This window comes from Terrapene carolina, unplaced genomic scaffold, assembly GCF_002925995.2.
Source record: "Terrapene carolina triunguis isolate 2854851 unplaced genomic scaffold, T_m_triunguis-2.0 Scaffold93, whole genome shotgun sequence".
In the NCBI taxonomy this organism is placed as follows: domain Eukaryota; kingdom Metazoa; phylum Chordata; order Testudines; family Emydidae; genus Terrapene; species Terrapene triunguis.
Window position 1 is genome coordinate 19,083,810 of NW_020664444.1, and position 23,048 is coordinate 19,106,857.

The 23,048-nt window shown below is 42.7% G+C and overlaps 1 protein-coding gene across 1 annotated transcript in view; it reads right to left on the reverse strand.

Annotated features, from left to right (window-relative positions):
- The window catches only part of LOC112113854 (nodal modulator 1), a 34,777-nt gene that overhangs the window by 3,151 nt on the left and 8,578 nt on the right, over positions 1–23,048 (reverse strand). Inside the window, exons 9-28 of the mRNA XM_024210298.2 lie at positions 21,699–21,788; positions 20,897–21,002; positions 20,292–20,442; positions 19,658–19,835; positions 18,252–18,393; positions 16,300–16,431; positions 15,334–15,470; positions 14,358–14,445; positions 13,374–13,437; positions 12,041–12,136; positions 9,834–10,043; positions 9,454–9,536; positions 8,093–8,252; positions 7,809–7,935; positions 7,308–7,421; positions 6,424–6,551; positions 5,333–5,474; positions 4,208–4,291; positions 1,962–2,072; positions 134–235 (exon numbers count right to left, since the gene is read on the reverse strand). Of these exons, the coding sequence (XP_024066066.1) occupies positions 134–235; positions 1,962–2,072; positions 4,208–4,291; positions 5,333–5,474; positions 6,424–6,551; positions 7,308–7,421; positions 7,809–7,935; positions 8,093–8,252; positions 9,454–9,536; positions 9,834–10,043; positions 12,041–12,136; positions 13,374–13,437; positions 14,358–14,445; positions 15,334–15,470; positions 16,300–16,431; positions 18,252–18,393; positions 19,658–19,835; positions 20,292–20,442; positions 20,897–21,002; positions 21,699–21,788 (2,445 nt within the window). The remainder of the gene's footprint in view (positions 1–133; positions 236–1,961; positions 2,073–4,207; positions 4,292–5,332; positions 5,475–6,423; positions 6,552–7,307; positions 7,422–7,808; positions 7,936–8,092; positions 8,253–9,453; positions 9,537–9,833; positions 10,044–12,040; positions 12,137–13,373; positions 13,438–14,357; positions 14,446–15,333; positions 15,471–16,299; positions 16,432–18,251; positions 18,394–19,657; positions 19,836–20,291; positions 20,443–20,896; positions 21,003–21,698; positions 21,789–23,048) is intronic.

A 23,048-nucleotide genomic window follows, 5' to 3' on the forward strand; every position in this document is an offset into this window, starting at 1 on the left:
CACCAAGCCTTCCGAGACACCTGTTGCTCCAGCACAAGTACAGATCACATTTGTGCCACAAGCACTCGGGAAATAATGCGAACATCTTTTAAAAAAATTGAAATGAATGAAACCAATAATCAATCATTATTACCTCTCCATCCCGGAGCAGAGGTGGGAAATGGAAAAATAGGGACTGGCCTAAGGAGACAGTTTGAATTGGGTTGTCAAGATTTTCACTTTTGTAAAGCTTCACCTGGGAGAGGGGGAAAAGCACAAGAGAAAGACAGTTATGAGGGTGTACTGTGATAAATATTGTAGACGTCGCCTATAAAAGGGAGAACAGCACTTCAAAGTACAGTGGACAAATGTTAAAAGAAAATGCTGATATCAACCTGGCAATTTAGAACACCTGGAACTGTCAAACTACGGAAGTTTAAAATCCCACAAACTGGCTTGGTATCTTGTAACCTGAGATCTCTGGGCTTGTAAAAAACTCATCTGCTCCTAAGTACCTACTAGGGCTTTGGATTTTTATATATTTTATAAAACTACTTCAGCAGCTTCACAGTAATTTGTTTTCTATATTTCCCCTTACAATTTAATGAATTTTGCATGCTCAAACATAACCTCTTCCTTTTCCATTGACCAGCCAGTTGGTAGGGCCACATACAGTCCTTTCAGATGCAGGACAGCTTATTCTCATCAATTCCGCCCTGTATCTCTGAGATTTCGGCTCCAACCAGAGCAGCGATTGCCAGCTGTTCTGTCAGCTTATGCATCCACAACAGGCTAAACTGAGGTCACAAAACCTCTCACGTGTGTTTATGCCAATCCTGAATGCATCTCTTTCCAGGATAAAAATCTCTGCATTAAAAAACAAGAGCTATTGTCACCCACACCCGCAGGATGCATGCAAGAATCAAAGGGTGTGTAAGATCAAAACTAATAACAGAACATACGTGCAGGCTTAAAAACTTGAAAATATATTTCATTCTAGAATAAGCTGCCTTAGTCACCCAGGCTAACTTGTAGGTTATGAATTCCCCTAAAAGAGCAGAGAATCATTCACACACACAGCCCTAGATCAAGGCATTTTTCCTTCACTCCTGTTCTGTGTGTTTGGTGCTTCTGAGGTTTCCTGTAAAAGCCAATGACCTGGAACGAAGATCTTGGTAACTGAGGGGAGGAGGAGACAATCTATTTGTAACCCTATACCTTGACTTTAATATTTCCTTATTGCCATTAACACATTAACAATCCAAATAAAGCAACTGTTTGAAGCTGGGGAACACAGCATTATATCCTATACTCAGGCCCTGAAACAGTTTGTCCTGACTTTCAGATGTCTTCAGCACCCCCATCTCCCACTGAAGCCAATGTGAATGTGAGTGGCTCAGCTCCTCCTCTAAAAATGAGACCAAATAATTTGAACACCTAACTTCTGTCACTCGAGTTTAAAAATTTCAGCCATGCTACTCATTTCCTATACTCCCATCTTCCTATACTGCAACTGTATTCTTATCTGTGCATATTCTTATGATAAGTTTTTATTCATGTGATCTCTTTTCCCTAACAAAACCATGTGTCAAGACTTCTAGCAGCATAGCTGTTTTAGGGTCAAATCCAGTTCTCTGAATCAGATAGCAGATCTCAATTCTAATGTTTTACTCTCCTTACAGAGAGGCTCTCCCAATGGGAGAGCACTCCATTAGATTAGAGAGCCAGTCCAAAAGAGATCACTACTCCTTAGCTCTGGACAGTTCCATTGAGAACACTTTACTTTCAGTGTCTCCAGTCACTGAAATCTCAACTCTAACTAGAATGCAAATTCAGCTTTAGTAAGTAGTTAGAGTCACTACTAACCTGAATATAATTTATAGTCTGGCTACTGATCAACTGCCAGCGACCTAAGACATAGTTATCTTGGAGTTGAAGGAAAATACTCGGGAGTAGGATCAAAGGGCTGGCTTTACACTTACCCATAATGTAGAGAGATACTCTGAAGATGTGATCACATTTCCACTTAAATCAAATTGGTTAATTTGTCGGAATGCTATAATATTCACATCGTCGATGTCACTGTTCCCAACCTACAATAGACAAACCCTGGAACATTTACATTGCTAGGAGGGAAAATTAACAGAACACAGATACTGCTCAGAATTTTAAACAAACATTGGGTTTCCTACTATCATAGTCCCATGGAAACTTGGAATCTGTTTCCAATCACAATTGGGTTTTCTCCATTGCTGGAGCGTGCATTACCAGCATAAGGCTGCCTGGTGTCTTGGTGACAAGCACTGTATTACTACGCTAGGACCACCTCAGACATTTGAGAAGTATAGAACGTGTAGGCTAAATTGTAAGACCATCATCCTTGAAACAGTCTAACCTCTGGGGGGAGGGGGGAGAAAGGGGAGAGGAGCAGTGAAGCAAGACCTGACATGACCTCTCCACCAGGCCTTTCCGGCAGAATTACAATTTAAATACTATGTGCTTTTAACACCAGATTCTGATTGATGTCAGACCAGAGTATCTTTCTAAATAACCTCATTAAAAAAAGTGGTTGTGGTTGGAACGGGTGCTTCTTAGTTTTCCATATCAAAAAGGGACACTGGTCAAGGGGGGGGGTAGACCTCAAAACTAGCGATATCATGAGTAGGCTCAATCTGGAGGGTCTTATACGTTTGAAAGACAAAGAACCCAGAGCCCTTCTCCAGCTGGAAGGAAATAGCGTGCTAGCTAAGAGGAGAGTAGGACAAATTGGTGTACATAGGCTATCATTCACAGCGCACTGGCACTGATTTGTTTTCTGTAACTTGGGTGGCCTCTTCCCTCCCACCTAAGTAGCAGGCACAATTAGCGTGAAGAGTGCAAATGCTTGAAGAAATTCTGCTCCTTTCTTTTGCTGCAGTGAAGGAAAGCCTGGTCAGCCATCCGTTTTAGCTTGAGTAATGACCATCTCCACAGAAAGATTTTAAACAACTAATGGCAGGCTAATTAATCTTTGCCGGATGTCAAGAGATAAATGAGAGGCAACTAATCAGAATCTCTAACAATTGAGGAATACTCATGAAATCTGATAAGTTTTCAGTTCAGGAGGTTTTTATTAAATTTTATGGAGATCTACAGAGCAGCTGAACTAGTAATTTTGCCTGCACAAGGACTTCATGATTTGGACCATATAAACAAACAAAAACAACAGAAAAGATATCTACCATGTGTAATTAAGTGTAAAATATAAGCAAATATAAAATAATTGAAAGACTTGCACATGCTAAGAAACAAAATCCTTCAGAGTTGCTAGCTAATGTTTCATTGTCTGTGGTAAAGGAAATCCAGAAACAGTGACCTGTGTTAATTCCCTAGACTCAGATACTTGGTGACTGAAGATCACTTATTTCAAACTTGGCTTCTATTGGGGCTTCATTTAGTTTAAGCTTCAGTGCTGATATCCAGCATGAAGACATGGATTTGATGAGGATACCTTGTTTGAACCCTCTGGTTCGAAACAGAATCCACTCAGCTACTCCTCCACTGATGATGGAGGACATGCCAAATACCAAAACAGACTCAAGATGTGTACAGCTCATATAGAGATCTGACCTTTCTTAAAGTGCAATCAAGGACAGACCCAGGATTCCAGATCAGTCTGCAGAGCTATCAAAGACTTCTCCTGGCACTGTTGTTATTTTAATATGACCTATTATAGTGACCAAGGTACTACCTCATCCCTAATGAGCCAAGATAAACCTTTTGTTTATTTCCTTATGCAGATGCTCAGGGGAAGGGAAGGAATATAGTTTGGTTACAATGGATTCAGAGGGGAGAGAGGTCCTTTGGGAAGGCTGGGCTCCACATCCAAAGTCATAGAGGTGCATTTAACTTCAGGGATGGAGTCTTCAGGTACTATTTGTATTTATGTTACCTTGTTTTTATTTCTGGTTATAAACCACGTTCCCTTGAATATAATCCCTTGCTGACTGCCTCGGTTTGAGTCAATGTGCCATCTTAAAATTCAGGTCTAGGGCTAGAATTTCAAAGTTAATGAGGTACCTAAAGATGAAGATAGGCCCTACTGGTATTTTCAAATGCATCTAAGCAGGGTAAGAATCTAGCTCCTATTGAAATATCCAACATTAAATGAAACTTAGCAGAGACAACCAGCAACTCTGATGCCTTTTAATAAAAGGTTCAGGTTTAAAAAGATGCCAGAAGAAATTACCTCAACTGCACGATGCTGTGGTAAGGCTCTTTCAATATGATCGTTGCCTTCAGCTTTGAGCTGGACGTGATACACACAACCAGGCTAAAAAACAAAATTCAGACAAATCCCATTGTTCAGTTATGTTAGAACCTTTGTCATTAACAGACCTGAGATACTCAAAAGGCTTTAAAAAGCTGAGCACAATTCAGTTCATAATTCACCACCATAAATGGATGCAGTCCTATTCACTGAAAGTGTCTCCTGTCCTGCCACAAAAATGTCACTGAATAACACTATCTAAAAAGAGAGGCTCCATTCCTGCAGGGAAGTTTTAAAGGGCCAGGACTGTACTTCCATTGGTTTATCAGAAGAAACGGTCTGCTATGCAACGTTTTACTTACACAGAAAATGCATTAAACAAGGTTTAAAAACAGATCAAATAGTCCCTTCCTATATTCAATAAACACTCTGCAATTTGGACTTTTGAAAAGCGTAATTATGTCAGGTTAATTTAAGCTGCCATCAATGAAGTAAGGACAGCACACCTTGAGGCAGGAAACCATAGCTGTGCAAAGCATGACAAAATACAGGAAGCAAGGGTTCTGTTTATGATCCAGTATTCTATAGTTGATCCTAGACATACATGCTAGTCCAAAACTTCTGCTTTCAGGTCTTCATCCAGAACTGTTTACTGTATCTAAAATATGCATGCACAACTGCCTGATAAGACAGATATGTTACTGAGGTAATAATTTCACACAAGAAAGTAAACACTCTCCAAACTCCTCTTTGCCTAGGATACTAGTACTATTTATGTGTATATTCATACCCATTAGATATATCACACATACTGTGTGTTATTCTAGCTGAACAAGGGAAGTGCAAAAGGATTCTCCCAAGGCCCCCACATGATACTGACAAAAAGTTCTGTAGGATGTACACTAATGAATGTTTCTCTTTTACTGGAGTTAACAATTACTATACCTCAATGTCTCCTACCACAGACAGACCCAAGGGAGTCTGATCAGGCAACTGTGATGGGAAAATACTAAGCTGTGACTAACTATAAAATGCATTTTATAGTTCTGTTAACACACATAACACTATACAAGCAAACAACGCTGGATGCATTAGAATCCTTACCAGAAGTCCACGAAGTCTGAATTTACCCTCTTCGTCTGTTACTGTGTCTTCTCCATAGATATTACACTCTTTCTGCCCCACAGCTTCTACTGAAACTCCTTGTTCAGGTTCCCCATTTAAAGAAGAAACTGTACCATAGCAGCTAGGGGTGGAAAAGATGGATCCGTTACTACAAGTATGTGGCTGCTGCTGCTGCTGACGCACACGTTAAGACTCCACTATTACAACAGATACTTTAGCTCAGGGGTAGGCAACCTGCAGCACGCAAGCTGACTTTCAGTGGCACTCACACTGCCTGTGTCCTGGCCACCAGTCCGGGGGGCTCTGCATTTTAATTTAATTTAAATGAAGCTTCTTAAACATTTCAGAAACCTTATTTTCTTTACATACAACAATAGTTTAGTTCAGGGATCGGCAACCTTTGGCACGCGGCCCGCCAGGGTAAGCCCCCTGGTGGGCGGGGCCGGTTTGTTTACCTGCTGCGTCCACAGGTTCGGCCGATCGCGGCTCCCACTGGCCGCGGTTCGCCGCTCCAGGCCAATGGGGTTGCCGATCCCTGGTTTAGTTATATATTATAGACTTATAGAAAGAGACCTTCTAAAAACGTTAAAATGTATTACTGGCACGCGAAACCTTAAATTAATGTGATTAAATGAAGACTCGGAACACCACTTCTGAAAGGTTGCCGACCCCTGCTTTAGCTGGTCCCAAACTTCTTGACGGGAATCACATCTTAAAAGGAAATGGTTTAACAGACAAATCTCTGTCTCCCACTGGCTGTGGTGCAAACCCAACTCAGTGCAGTTGCCAAAGCTCTTTCAAAGCAATGCCCTTCCTAGAAATGCTTCAACCCAGGCTCATTCAATCATAAAACGCATCCATGGAGTATGCATTTTTAAATGAAAACTGCTTTTATGATGCACAGTGTGAGAAAGTTAAGTTCTACCTTGAAAAGCCCCCATAAGCAACTGGTATAGAGGTATATCAGGAAAAAATGTGAACGTTAGGCTTAATGTCCATCCATGCAGAGCAGGGGGCAGTTTTGGGTACACAAGCTAAGCGGGACAATAAAGTATCTCAGCTCTACTCACCTGTAAGCTGTTCTGTGACCGGTTATTGTGATTTTAAGATTCTGTCCCTCCTGCACTTCGATCATTTGAGATGATGGTTCAAACCGGAACTCTTTCATCATGGGTTTAAAGTAATACTGCCCTGGGCTCTGCAAACAGCATCAAGCAATTTCAGTTTAATTGCCATTAATATACCCATAATAATTCACTTGGCTCCTGCCAACTGCATTTCCTAAAGAGTTCCATGCTATATGGGCTAAGGTTTCCCCCCAACAGCCACATGCCATGCTGTCTTTCAGAACAAAAAAAGAAAAACGTGAGAAGCACTTGAGAAAAGCAGGGAACATATGGGACCATAAACCAACACAGCTCTGCTGGGAAAGAGTGTGAAATACAAAGGGAGAGGGAACTGCACTGTCACCTTCATTACAAGACCTCAACAACAGGTGAGTGACCAGGAAACAAGAGATTTATGGGAGGAAACATGGCTCATGTGTGTAAATATTGGTGTGAACAATACTCTAACTGGATTCCGGCCTCAAAGAATCCAAGAGTATTACAAACTAATGTGTTTGTTTTGTGTTTACAAGCTGCATCTAGAACTGCAGGCCGGCCTAGTCTGCCAGCTATGTGGAGAAGGTCAGAGTAGGAGTCAAGAAGCACAGTCTTTCCTGGTTAGTTTTCTCCCATTTCCACTCACTGAAATTTGGGGTGTTGCTTATAAAACTGTAACACACCACTTGTAGGGGAACTCATGTCTATCGTGGATGAGTGGAGAGAGAATATGGGCTCCCACTACTGAGGGGTATTGCTAACATCTCCATTTTGGAGGGCAAGGTGCGACTGAACATAGACATACAAATACACTTCCAGAATAGAGAAAATCATAACTGCGTGAACATTACCAGGTTGGAAAAGGTCAGCATGCCGTTGTCCTGGGTAAGGAGGTTAGACCGGAACACCCCTCCACTAAGGGATAAGAGAACTCCAGCAAGAGGCTGGTCATCTTCAGCTTTAATCTGTTTTTAAAAAGCAGCAATAATCAATAAACACCAGCAATTCTACTGAACTCTGCAATTTACTTTATAAGGCATTAACCATCATCAGGAAATTACTGACAGTATCAAAGTAGTTATGAAAACAATGGTCTAAATTAGGAAAACACACACAAAGCCAGTATTTTGTAAGCGATTCTAACACCTTCACTGTAATACATGCAAGATAATTTCTACATAGCAAGTCACGGTCCACCAGGGAGATTTGTTCCACTGATTAGTGACACCAAAATCATCCCAGGGCAAATTCTCCCCATATCCCACAATTATTTCTCTGCATTTGGGTTTTTTGCTCTTGAGGCTTTGACTGCATACTCTCTTGTGAGGAACTTGAAGCATGAAGAACATTACCTCAAAAGTCACTCCAGCAAGAGCAAAAGCTTTGAAGTCCCCAACTGTTCCCTCTACTTCAGTTAAAACAAACCCTTCTTTCTGGGCAGTAATGGTATAGTCCAAGTCACTGTGGAGAGGGCCAACACTGCAAATAAAGAGAAACAAGAACCAGTTAAAAAGAAAAAAAAAAATCTACCAAGAAGCATTCAAATAGCACACACACACACACAGTTTCAAGTTTATAGTCCTCACAGCATTCAAACTAGGGCAACCCAAAAGACAGAAACAATTGTGCTGTTTACCTATAGGCACCTTTGTCATCAGTGAAAACTGTAATGAGTGGTGAAGTCGCTCCCTTTTCACCAATGATAATCTCAACGCCCTCCAACTCAGGATGAATCTGCCCTTCCAGAAATAAGCCTGCCTTTCCATTAATCTCTATCAGCTTCCCAGGACAGCTTTCTTGGAAAGGAAAGAAAACAGACAGTAACTATACACTCACCCTGTGCTCTACAGCAATATCTCAGCATCATCAGAAGTCACTGACTGAGGTTCTTTGGCCTGAGTTATGCAGGAGGTCAAACCAGATGATCATAAAGGTCCCTTCTGGCCTTAGAATCTATTAACATTGCCCATGCTCAAATCAGTCAACTGAATTTCAAAACTTAACCCACATGTACCCAACAATGAAGTTCTAGATTTACTAGATTAACTCTCAGATAAAGCACTGTGTATTATACAGGCTTGGAGAGGAATCAAAAAGCCATAATACACCCACAAGTGACTTTAGTATTTCAAAGCTTAGCAAGAATTTATTTTGGGGGGGGGGGGCAGGGAGGAGGCAGCGTGAGGGAGGGAGACACCTCATGCCACATTAACAACAACATTATCCGGAAAAAAAAGCCTAAACCCATTTGTGTGCAAGAATCAAAAACAGTGCAGCCTAGGACAGCATTCAAATGTGTATGAGACACACAGGCAGTCCAATACTTTCTTGGAGGTATCAAATATCAGATGCCATTCACCTACAAACCAATGGCATATTGGGCATAGGCAAAGAATTTGTGACTGCCATCTACAGATAGTTTGCAATACAATGATATTATAAACTAATTTGTTTCATGCGGACTATTTTTTATTAATTCATTACAAAAAAAATCTCTGGCAACAGAAAACTAGATTTGCCAGATGAACTGTAAGATGAAGGAAAAAATATAAAAATAGAAACAAATAAAAATCTATCCAATAATTAACTGATAGCTCTAATCACGATCAAAAGCTCAAGTCTGTTCCACTATAGATGTACTCTCCTCATCTGTTTAATGAAAGAAAAGACCTGACCATTCAGCTCTAGCTTTAGTAACCCTACCTTACAACACGTCTTGCACACATTTTTTTCAATTTATTATTATTGATATTGTTATAGCGCCTAGTGGGTATGAACAAGGACCCCTGAGGGAAAACATCTCTCTTTATTATCCTGCAGCTCAAACACTACATTTTCAATGTTTAATAAGTGAAATTAGGCCATACAGAAACTGTGCTGCAATTGAAAGGGGCTACGTAATGCCAAAACAACCCTAGAAGAACAATTTATGAATTGATCTGTGGGAATGTGACTTGGCTTACACTGTATATGTTTTACTATCTTACACATATTTACCTCCACTGACAATTGTTTCCACAGAGGGTGGATAGAACAGCAGCTCTTTTGATGAAGGTGTCACAGTGATTTTCTCTCCAGACCTAGATAACTCAAACAAGACCAAGATTAGCAGCTCTCGTAACACTGCCTAGTGATCAGAATGCCCATCAAGAGACTTTAGAAAAATCAACTAACAGTAAGCTATTAAACACCAACACTATGTAGTACAATTTCCTCTTTAGGCTGCAGCCACAGAACATTACCACAGGCACTTAAGTAGCTTGGACAAATTCCACCCAGATGACAGTGGTGCACACACAGTGTGGGATGATGCAAGTTGGATAACATTAGACAATAGCACCAAGAAAATGGTGCTGCACATCTGTGTGCCATAGTACCTTGCCCAATATGAAAATTCATATGAGAATGGCCCTTGAAGTTCCTCCACCATTTCTTGTACTGGTGGCTTTGTTCCTTCCTCTTCCTGACCCTTCTTTTCTCTCTCCTGTCTGCGAGCCTCAATTTCTGCCAGCTGTTGCTCTCTACGCAACTCTTGCAGTGACTTCAGGGGTCCTAGAACTAAGGCAGGTTCGCTGTCAATTGAAGACCTGAAAGTGGAAATGGGAAAACGAAACAGTCTCTTTGGAATTGAGGCCACATGCTCGTTACATCTGCAATGACACAAGCCTCTCTCCTTGTTCCATATTGCTCAAATCTCTCCAGTTTCCTCATTTTCTTTATCCATCCTTCTTTCATTCTACTACCTATTCCAAGTGTAAACAAAACTAAAGCAACTTGAAAAGCAGAACCAACTTCCCTCCCGCATACCAGCCAGCTAGTCCTAGAAATGCATGTTCACAGAAGACACAGAAAGCCTACCATCAACTTAGCCTAGAGGAAAATTGCCTGGTTTACTCTAGAATGGGGAAAGATTGAGGCTTCACATTTTGAAGCTACTTGACCACAGCAGCTCAGTTACACAGAACAAATGCAAGCCTGTGAGAGTTCATATTTCATTTGCCAGTGCTCTGAAACTTTAAAAACCTCAGTGAGAGCCCTGCTTAGAGGTGCAAAGCCTGCATGGCCAAAATAGCTACAAAAATAAAATCAAGGGGACCAAGTGCTGATGCTGAAGGACAATAACTTCAAGTCACCAGTCTTCATAAACAAAAACAACGTTTCAAGTCAGGTTTGGCCCCCAGTTCAAGTTGTGAAAACAAACTTGGCAGAAATTAAGATTAATAGAAACATTTCTATTTAGACAATATATACGTGCACTATATATTTAAACAACAAAACATTCCCCTGCAGCACCTAAATCCCAAACACTGTAGCATTAACATTTATACAGCATTCTGGTGCATATATAGTGGTGCTTTAGAACTATACACATATATATGATCATTCCCTTGGGGAAAATGAGCTAGAACCTGAAAGCTGAACTGGCTACTCTACTTTATTTTCCAAGATGAAGAAAATGTACATAGAAAAAGCGAACCATAACTGTGAAAAGTCAATTCCTTCTTTTACATTTAGTTCCATTATAATAGTCATGCCCATGCTTCAGATCCCAGGAAGTAGGAATTTTTAAAACAAATAGATGGTTTTTAACATAAGAACTGGCCCTTTATGATCTGGGACATGTTTTCCTTTATTTCATAAAAGGCACTTTCTCTAGAAAGCTTGGAACAGACTAGAGCAGACGTGTTCTGTGGACCAGCAGCAGTCTGCAGAGCACTTGCTGGTGGTCTGGAGAGCTGGTTGGTTGCATGGTATTGTATCTCCTTGTTTGCGGCTGCTAAGAACTGTATTTAAAAAAGCTAACAATTCTTTGCTGTTACTTTTCTATGTTAGTAGTTGCTGTAGCTGCCACAGGTTTGTTATACTAAGAGAGGTGGGGCCCTGCAGGGAAAAGCACTCTCTGTTAAGATGATTTCCATACCATAAGTAAGCCTAAGAACCCCGGACTAGAAAATGTGAATATCAGCAAAGCTCTAGTAAAGCTCTGATCATTAGCAGCCTCATCCAGCCAGATTTGGCACCTCAAACAATTACAAGTGTTCACAAATCAGTGCTCCCTTGTGCGCTGTGTGTTTAGCTGAACATAAACGGGCACATTAGTGTGTAATCACTCTGCATGGTTCTCTTTTTATAGCCCTCTTTACATCAGTAACAGGCCTCTAAAACAGAAGACTCTCTCTTTGAAGTACTAAAAGAGAAAAACAGATCCCAGGATTAGAGAGTTCAGAACAGGCTAATATGTCGATTCCCCTTTAGATTCCAGCTAAGGGGCAAGTCACTAAAAATATAAATTCTTGCAAAAACATAATCCGGGTTGTTTTTTTTACCCTGGTACAAATAAGTATAAAGGGGCTAAATGGGAATCAGGAGACAATGTTCAAAACAATCATCAAGAAACACTTATACATCCATAGAGAATCCCAAGCACACAGCACGACCTGCCACTCAAGAATGCTGTGGCTAAAAGTGGGATCACTCAAGAAGCAGTCACACAGCTGTGCTATAGACTGCAGTATTAAAAAGCTGAATAGAGCTTTATGCAATAGATGTCCTTTTTTTTACCCCAAGATTTCTTTGTTCTTACTTAATTGTAACAGTCACCTCCATCAGTTTATCTGTTATTATTGTTCCCAGGACATGGTGTCGAACTGCAGTGAGTGTCAGGATCCTGGGAGAAGATCTGAAAACCAAAGCAGCAAAGAGGTGAACTAAATATCTCCCTTTTAAAAAAATTGAAACAAAAGCATCTCATTTAGCTGAATTTGCCCCCAAGAGTCCCATGCACTTTACAAACTTGGAAATACAAGTTATATAGGAAAGGCAGTGTGGTCTAGCTAACAGGACACTGGACTGGAAGTCTATTCACAGTGCTGTCACTGATCTGTTCTAGAACCTTGGGCAAGTCACTGCCTTACTCTGGGCCTCTGCTCCTCCTTCCAATCTTTGTCTGTCTTGTCTATTTCAACTGTATGCTCTTGGGACCAAGGTCTCCCGCTATGCCTTCGCACAATGGAGTCTGACTCTTGGTAGCATCTCTGGGTGCGAGTGGAATACAAGAGTAAAACTACTCCACCCACCAGCCAGGCAGCTCACCACTGCACAACAGCAGTTTAAGGTGAATACTTTATTCAATAAAGACAGCAGGCAAAAGCAAGGCAGGTAGAATGTAACTACCATGGCTAGAATTTAGACACAACACTATGGGTAGTTACACAGAGAGCAATTCATCTTCTTGTGCACTTTGTTCCAAGTCTTTTGCATGCCAATCCTGACAAGTGATCAATGTTCTATGTAAAAAGCCATTTTGATGTTTGCTACAAGGAAAAAAAATCATTATTCAGAGAAACAAAGCTGTCAAAAATATCAATTTAAAATGACAAAAACATTTTGAAAGCTTAAAATATAGATGAGGCAAGTTTTTGGCCATATCTAATTAACATGAATGTGTCTCTCCTCTTTCTAACATTGTTGTAGTAAGGACTCCCTCTACTGGTTAAAATGACTCACTGTCAACATTTGAAGCTTGATTTGATGAGTCTCAGGGCACGTCTTCGTCTTCACTACCCGCCGGATCGGTGGGTAGCAATCGATCTATTGGGGATCGACTTATCGCGTCTAGTGAAGACGCAATAAAATCGATCCCTGATGGCTCTGCTGTCGACTCCAGAAATCCACCGCGGCAAGAGGCGGAAGCGGAGTCGACGGCGGCGCAGCCGCGGTCGACTCGCCGCCGTCCTCACAGCCAGGTAAGTAGACCTAAAATACGCAACTTCAGCTACGCTATTCACGTAGCTGAAGTTGCGTATCTTAGGTCGACCCCCACCCGTAGTGTAGACCTAGCCTCAGGTGAGGAAAGCATCCTGAAAGCGTATTATGGAAGATACATGTCAAATACATTGGGTAACATTTGTTCTTACGTGTCATAAGTGTAGTACTTGTGTTCAAACTGGTGACAGGAACGTGGGGTCACTTCATACACACCTGAAGAGTCAAAAACAGAAGCACTGAAAAGATTGAAGTTTTCTATGTTAACATTCAGCGGAATTCTAACGACAGCTTATGGCCAAAATTTGCGCCATTTAAAGCAGTTTAGTTAAATCAGTGCAACCCCTTCTCTGGGCACTAACAAATTGTTTTATCTCACTTGAATACCAGTCACTAGAGAGGCACTATGGGCTAGTTCCCAGATTTTCCCAGACCACACTGATACAAACAAAATTAGGCAGCATGGCAGGTGGGGACATGCACATTCTGTTGTGATACTGGTGTGGACACAAACTGAACAGGGTTACTTGTAACCCATTAAGGTGACCAGTCTCCAACTGGTTACGGACCACTGCAGTATCAATAAGACAACTGAATTTAACAGTGAACTGAAGATCAAGGCCTAACACTGAGTTAAACCCAGAGTTGTGTTGATGTCCCTACTAAGCAGGCTATCAGGGGCATTCAGCACAGAAAAGTTTTAAATCAAACTTTCTGAAGTTCCTTTTTCTGCTTTGAAAAATCTTTGGTATCTTCTATTTCAAACCTATCCCAGAAGGAACCCTGGATTGCAATGAGACCTATGGGATTTGTGATGTCACATTCTAGAAAGGGAAAGCCCAGTTATGAACAAAAATATATGAACCGTTAGCCTGCCAAATTTAAATGGTCAAAGATCAGTGCCTCTGATCCAATTCAATGAAAGTTTCTGACCTCAATTAGTTCCTGAGGAATAAACTACCCCTAATAGAAGAACTAAATAGTATGAGAGACTGCATAAGCCTTACAAGGTATTTCTATATGAACAGGACTATAGCAAACACCACTCAGAGATTTGAGAGACCCCAGAAGATCAGTTACCTTAAAAAAGGTTAAACTCCCAGCAATGTTTTAAATCAACATTATAAAGAAGCTACCTGGCTTTGAAAGACAGAATCGGTTAACTCCTTTGGACAGGTTATAAACACCAACATTCTCTGGTCCATTTCCATCCTGGTAAAATTCCTGAATGAGGGACCCCAATACAAAAGATTATCAGCAGGTACCAACAGAACAGTATTTACATGGCAAATACTATTTACAGCACTTCTATAGCAGTTTCCAACCAAAGATCTCTAAGCCCTTTACAAATGCTGTGAGGCAAATCTCAAAGAGCTCTAAGCCTAAATACTCTTCTGAATTAAATATTGTCCTTATTTTACAATCTCAGGGAGAGGGGCAGTGACAGGCAGAGAGATCATTTGTCATTGTCACATATGAAGCCAGTAGCATAGCTGGGAACAGAACTCACATCTCCCGATTCCCATTCCTGCGCTGCAACTATGGGTGTCTACACTACAATGTAAACCCAAGGTTAGTGGGACTCAAGTCAGGGGACCCATGGTTAGGGAACCCTGGATTTGAGCATTGTCTACTTTGTATTTTAACCCTACGTTAAGCCTTTTCTAACTCATGCTCAAACCTAGGGATCTGGCATCCACTGAAGTGCGCAGACCCGAGTCAAAGTAACCATATCCTAGAGTTCCTAGCACCCCCCGAAATGTGGCCGCTCTAGCCATAGGACCATGGTGCACTTTGGAAAAACTTTACCACCCACTTTGCAAAAGCCTTGATCGGTTCGCTCTCCATTGCAAACCCAGGCTCACTGACAGTGTGCTTGCAGATCAGTGATCAAAAGAGAATGGGTTCACACAGACCTCAGCTGCTGCATTTGCAAAGGGCAGGGGGCTTCAATTTTCCACAGTGACCCTCACACAAGTCTACGTAATACTCTATCACCTCTGAAATGCTTTCAAACAGGAGGATAACTGCAGAGATTCCAAACTCTGTACACGTCGGACTGTGTTAAACTGTGCTTGTAAGAAAACATAAGAGAACATGTCATGTACATACCAGTGTAATTGCATGGGAAAGAGAACACCTCAGCATATACCCAGTCTGCCTAAATTCTATTCCAGACACATCTTCCTCCAGAACTTCCAGCTCCAAAGATTTATTCTTCCAACACCAGTCTTCATGTACAATGCTTACTAGAAAACATGCACGACAGAGAAACTCTTTGTGATTTATAATGGTGGGAACAAAGGTTGTCCTTGTTGCATGGATGTCTCGTATGACTCTGATTGCTCCCCAACAAAAACTTGCCCACCCCAGCTACTCAACAATTTTAAACCCATCGAACACAGATGTGACAATAGGTTTGGGGCAGCCTAACCAGCAGCACGTAGCCATGCAGCATCACTGCTAATCCAAGCACATTTTGCAGCTGAAAAACTGAACAGCAAAACCTTCAAGCTGTTCCCATGTCCTGATCTCACTGTGGAGGTGACACTGTGACATGTGCCTAGAGGAGTTGCGATCCTTTGAAAATCTCTCCTTATAAGACTATGTTTCACTGCCAGGTTTAAGAGGGAAATCTCAGAGAGCAAACACTTCACAGTGGCCTGGTAAGGGTTTCTAAAACACTGTTAATGGTAGTCACTCAATTACTATAGGAGTTGGGAGAATGACAGGTGGAAGAATTAGGGCCCGAACAATGCTATCAGTTTTGGCATAACTACATTTACGTCAATGGCCCTTTGATTTACACCAGCTAAAGATCCAGGCCTGCATGTATAATTCCCAGAGCCTATGGGTCTTTGATTGTAGATTGATTTCAAGGTTGGATACAAAGGGCAAGAAAGGTTGAGGATATTCATCTGTGATATTTTCAAACTACTCTCAAACATCATGTATTTGACTTGGGAGGCAAGTACTGGAGTACAGCAGGACTAAAGCCAATTTAAGGAAAGGAAGCAGATTACAGTTACAAATTTAGTTACTGAACTAGCGTATTGAGAAATTCTCTCTAATCCCTACTTTTGTATTTGCCAGGTAGCACATTCTCAAATGTGAAAGCCACAGAGTCCATCTTCGCAGAGAGCTGGAGGTTGCGCTTTTCTTCCTGGCGGCTCACGGACTGCAGAGCCACCATCAGATCACCACAGGAGTCTGTGAAAACAAGCAAGACAGACAAAGGAATTACAATGGCTTCTAGTTTGCAAACCAAACCCGCTTTTCACATCCTGAGCACTATGACTACAGGAAATTAATCTTTTAAGGGGATTATTTCTTAGGCACTCATTTACCAGAGCTTTGCTGTATTTTTTTAGCAAGTTTTAGTTCATTAAACCACAATATATTCTTGGGGACCAGCTGGTGATCTATTTGGAACTGACAAGCAGAGGCCCAGATTAGACTCCTGGGATCATCCTCTATACACAAGTTGCAGGGCCTAGAACAGGGGTCTCAAACTCAAATGACCACGAGGGCCACATGAGGACTAGTACATTGGCCGAGGGCCGCATTACTGACACCTCCCCCTGCCACCCTTGGCCCCGCCCCCACTCCACCCCTTCCATGAGGCCCTGCCCCCATTCCAACCCCTTCCCTGAAATCCCCACCCCACCTCTGCCCCCTTCCTGCCCCCAGGGAGGGCAGGAGGGGTGTGGTGGGGGCTCAGGGCAGGGAGTTGGGGTTTGGGGTGCAGGAGGGGTGTGGGCTGCAGGAGTGGTGCGGGGTACAGCAGGGGGTTGGGCTGCAGGAGGGGCTCGGGGGGCGGGCTCCGGCCCGACACGCACCGGGGGCAGGGCAGTCCGCCTGCCTGCCTGTCTGTCTGTCCCTGCACCGCTCCGGGAAATTGCCGGAACCTGGGGGAGGAGGGGCACAGGGGTCTGTGTGTTGCTGTTGCTTCAGGCACCACCCCCAGCAGCTCCCATTGGCAGGAAATGGTGAACTGCGGCCAATGGAAGCTGCTGGGGGCGCTGCCTGAAGCAAGAGCAACACACAGAGCCCTGTGCCCCCCCGCCCCCTTTCCGGCCGCTTCCCGGAGTGGCAGGGGGCAGGGTAGGCAGGGAGCCTGCCCTTCCCCCGGTGCGCGTCGGGCTGGAGCCGCTCTAGGTAAATGCTGGGGGGGCCGCGAGGAGCTCGCAGGCCGCAGAAAACAACCCCGCGGGCTGCATGCGGCCCCCGGGCCGCGTGTTTGAGACCCCTGGCCTAGAACCACTGCCGAGAGAGAATGCTCAGTCCCTGGGGAAGGCCCATGGGGAACAATTTAGGTGCAACTATGACCAATTCCACAGAGTTCTGACCCCAGTCCTTTCTGGTGAAGTTGGCAGACACTTGGGGTTCGGGGTTAAGGGGAACCTCAGGACACCATGTGCAGCTTGAGGGACCCCATTGGGAGGAACAGGGACATAGTCAAACACATGTACTCTGTAAGTACGCTTGGTGGTGGTTTAGGCCTTCAGCCTACAAACACACATGTGCACAAGTAACTATTTGTGAAGTTTATTCTTGTGGCAGCGTTTACATTCAATACACTATCCCTGCACCGGAAAGATACACACTTGCAATCAAGACTTATTATCTCTCAGCTGGTGGGGTTAGAGCAGTAAAAGATAAAGTAGTTAGTGAGTGCTGGCAGTGTGTTTGGTGCAGTACAGGACACACAGACAAAGAGCCTCTGATCCTTCACACACTTAAGTACATACATAGTTTTACTAATGCAAGACACCCCAATGGCCCCAACAAAGAAAAGTCTTATTGGACTGTAAGGTCTTCAGAGCAGAGGTTATCTCTGTCAGTGTTTTGCACAACACAAAGCACCCCCTGGCACCAAACAGTAAGAAGTCGGCATTTACCTGGGTTAGCCCTGCCTGCAGATTGGTAACTAGTACTGATCAGAACAATGCTCACGTTCTGCTCAGGTGCAGGGATATCACACTGACCACGTACACCACCTGTGATTTTACTTTCAAGGCAGGTCTTACCCAAACAGGAGATTTTCCCCGAAACTGATGCTAGAAATTGAGAAAAGGTCACATCCATCACTGGCCTGTCTGCAACAGTAACAGGGAACACTTTGGGTTTCAAAGCAAGTCCTGCTCTGCTTTCAGCCTCCGGAACGATTACCTGCAGGGTACACCACATCACCAGAGGCTTTTATTTAAATGCTACAATAATTGTACTGCACACAATTTATCAGGGATTAGTGGCTGGAAATTTACTATCTATCTTAGAGAAAACAGAACTTGCCCTTCGGTGCATTTGCTTTTCAGGATTATCTGGTCACTACTACAAAAATATAGTTCTACAGAGACACAGGGGTGAGAGAGGGAGGCCACACCCTGGGAAAAATGGATGGAGGGAAGCTTCCTCTTTCTTACACTATCCAGTCTAGCCTCCTCCTAAAAGCTGCTGAGATACCTGTGTGCCAGGAACCCACCCAACAGTTCAGTCATGATGACCTGCCAATCCCACAAGTGGCAACTGATAGGAACCACCACTTTGGTAAGTGTCAGCTCTGTGAGGGCCAGGGCAGCCTGAATCTATGTCGTCGTCAACCATCTCCTAAAAGCATACTTCCTAATCCTTTTCCAGCAGGAAACAGCTGCAAGTTCCTGAGCTCTCAGCTGGAAGGGGATAATTGTGTGTGTCAGCCTTAGTTGCGCCTTGTATCTCAAGCAGACACTTAGGCTATGTCTACACTTATGCTAGTGTGTAGAGTACACACACTGCTCTCCCCCAGTACAGGTATAAATAGCAGTGTAGACAGTGAGGTACTGTTTAGGTAAGTAAAGCCATGTCAGAACCTTAGGGTATGTACCCTACACAGCTCTCTGCACACCCAAGCAGTGCCTCTCACAGCTATACTGCTATTTTTAGCAGCGTAGCGTCCCGCTGCTGAAGCCTTTCCCTGCCAAAGTGAAAGCAGGGAGCTGCTGGAGCCTTTCCCATTACCTCCCTGCTGCCAGTCTTTTGCTGCTGCATGTAGCTATACATACTCTACATGCCATCAGCAGCATAGACAAGGCCATAGAGAGCAGGAGCAGGCAGACTGCAACAAGTTGTCTGTTAAGTCTTACTCACACGGCAATATAATAGGACAAGATGGAACAGCAGACAGGATTTCAAACCAAAGACACAGAAGAAAAACAAACATTCATCCTGTGTAGCCTGGTCTCCTACTTTTGCCAGCAGTAAGCAGAAAGGAGCATAGGAACTTTAACTCCAGTAGAATACAGCAAACTTTGTTTTGCCCAGTGTAAAGTACTGGGGAAGACACCTTTTCAGATTCTTAAACACAAAGTAGAACATTAAAATATTGGTTTTCTTGAGTGTCTAGAAAATTACCCAGCTTTTCACTGGAGAAGGAGAAACTGAAGCTTGCTCTCACCTGGATGCTGTATGTGCCCGATTTTGCCTTAAAACAAAATGCTCCATGAGGGTCAGTCTCTGTTGTAACCAAAGATGCTTTATCCTTGTCTTGTGGCATCATGATTACCTTGTATTTATTGAACTGTTTGATTGTGTCAGGGAAGCGAGTTACCGAGATCTGACCACACACACTGAATCTACAAATGAGATTGCCATCCATTAGCCAGAACACACAGATCCCATGTAAAATATGTGCATTCAAACCCCACTAAAAAAGAAATATCACTAAGTTGGAGAGACAGATGTCCAGTGCAGTGCACTCCTCTTAGTTACCACAAGAGAATCCAGTAGCATTAATGCAAGTTACTGTATAATCAACTTTATTCTTAATGGAGTCACCATGAAGTTGCTGCCCAAAATGTATGTTTTAAATTGACCTACACCATCCCATAATAAGCTAAGTGTTTCCCAGAACTAAACACTGAACACATTTCTTGTTGGCTACAACAGCTCATTGTTAGCACAATGCTAAGTAGTATCTATGCCTCTGGTACTACAGATCATGCACTCAAAACTTTGAAAAATCTAAACCTGTCTATTAAAGGTTGTTTTTTTTAATCAATTCACATTTCTACCCTTAACATTGTACTCACCCTGTTGCTATGATGTCAGCCAGCTGAGGTGTGTTCGGTGCAATTTTCACTGTAATGGTATCAAAGAAGAGGTGCTCTTTCTGTGCATGAATGGTGTATGTGCCTGTTGTTATGTTTTCAAGGCGGAAAGAGCCATCAGCTTTTGTTTTCACTATAACAAAAAGACAAGACAGTGAGGAAAAGGTGTGTAATGTGCATTTTCTTGTCAGAGTTAAGAAAAAATTCTGAGATGGCCTTCAAAGCTCCAGGTTACTTTTAACGAGCATTGTGTGGCAAGAAATAGTCGAAGGGTTTTTTACTAACACAGCTTTTGTTTCTGTTTCTTACAGCTCTGTCCTTGATTTGGCAAGTCTTTGAAAGAGAAATTGTGACAAAGCTTTAGAAAAGCAAAACAATACAATGATTACAGTGCCATTGTTCTCATAACAACAGACTGCAAATGGAAAATTAATCCAGTGACTGAAAATCCCTTTAACTTGCCAAATAAACCACAATGAAAATGTCTTATTGCCCTCCAGTCTTTAGTTCATTCTCAGGCCCTATTCCCCTAGTTCAGTCTTACTTTAGACTTTCCCTTAGCACCACAGGTCAAGATCACTGTGCACCTTTAATTTGGTCATTCAGTGTCACAGTAGCATCAGCAACACCTTCTCCTTCAGGGCCATTCAACACCCTGCCTGTGACCGAGAAGCCCATTACATGGAAAAGAGGCTGTTGGGGAGAAAAAAAAAAAAGTTATATGGTGGGTACAAATGTTAAAAACAGTGTTTGGCTGTACATTTGTAGTTAGGGCATATAGAACAGATTGTTTTTAAACACAGGAAATTTATAAAGAAAAATTTCTTTTCACTTTTAGAACTAAATCTCTCGGATGTGTTTGCTACATAAATTCATATCAAAATCAAAGCAGCTTATATCAACAGCTGCAGAAGCAGGATAGCTTTCACCTTATTCTTTGTATTATTGTAGTGCCTCTAAATCATGGAGCAGGACCCATTGCGCTAGGCTCTGTACAAACACCGAACAAAATGATAGTCCCTGCCCAAAGAGTCTAAGGAGCTCACATAACCAATTTAAAAGGTTACTGTGCATTTGCAACAAGGAGAGAACAGTTCACTGATCTGTAGGACTATTTTCCCAATTTTGCTTTAAAACCAGGCTCAAGTGTCAAAGCACCATGTCACAGCGTTCAGACATGAAATGTGCCTGATCTTCCCCTATTATCAGCTTACATGCTCTACAGTTTGCTTCATACCCAAACATGGATTAGGAATTTGCTTAACACTGATCATTAGGAAGAAAACTCTGTTGGAACAAATCTGCTTTCTACTAAAACAAATGCAGTTGTTACAGGTATAAATTTACAGGGAAGTTTTTCTCGGTAAATATCTGCAATGAACCCCTTACCTCAATTTTCAGACTGTCATGTTCTACCGAGAAGTCCAGTCTAGATGGAGCAACATCAAAGGTAATTCTCTCTCCCCTGTAGAATGGTATCTGGAAGAAGATGCATTTCTTTGAGTCCTAAGCAGCTGTGGTATAATCAAGGCATTGTGTCCTATGTGGCACATTAGACAAAGTTACGCTGCACAAATCTGGCACGCCTTCTTGCCTTTCTGAAATGGAGTTGAAAATTTGCTGGAGAAATAATTCAGAGGGATGGAGGAATGGAACGAGTTAACCTTTCAGAGATGTTTTGGTCTGGCAGACTTACATTTAAGCATAATAGAGGAGAAATTAAATCAGGCAACCCAAGCTCCATCGTAAGAGTCACAAGCAAACACACATGGCAGGGAATTGGTAAGCGTTGTCCACACAATCAAGAACAGCAAATATAAACAGTTCTATAAATGTTATATCTATTCTTAGGGATTTAAAAGCTGGCATTCAAGCCAAAATATTTTCACTAGTAGTCCTGGCATCTAGTGCAGAGGAGGATTTACAGCACACACTGGGAAGATTGCCTCATCACTGCTTGCAGTTTCCTGCTAACACACCCAGCTACAAAACAAGCAGCCATTGTAAAGAGGAAATACATTTCCTCACTGTTTGCCCTCAAGTTAAGATGGGTCTTACCCTAGTACTCAGTCCTACATATTTTCAAGAAGTTATTTGGTGAATAACAATCAAACATGCACTGAAGATTTCCCAGGTTTTATACAAAGAATGGATTTACGCAATTTCTAGTGGTCAGAGGAGGAAAACAGTCAGGACTTCTGCATCCTATTTTTCAACTCTGTCACTGACTCCCTGTATACCTCACCCAAGTCACTTGACTGCTCATGTCTTAGGGTATGTCTACACTACGAAATTAAGTCGATTTTATAGAAGTTGATTTTTTTAGAATTCGATTTTATACAGTCTATTGCATATGTCCATACTAAGCGCATTAAGTCAGCGGAGTGCGTCCTCACTACTGCGGCTAGCCATCGACTTACAGAGCGGTGCACTGTGGGTAGCTATCCCACAGTTCCTGCAGTCTCCGCTGCCCACTGGAATACTGGGTTAAGCTCCCAATGCCTGATGGGGCAAAAACTTTGTCACAGGTGGTTTTGGGTACATGTCATCAGGCCCCCCTCCCTCCCTCCTTCCACGAAAGCAACGGCAGACAATCATTTCGCGCCTTTTTTCCAGGGTCCCGTCCACCGGACCCACTCAGCCCGCTGCCTGCCTGGATGATCAGAACCCCAGGCAGGCAGTGGGCTGAGCGGGGCTGGCGGACGGAACCCCAGACTGGCAGCGGGCTCCATCCGCCGG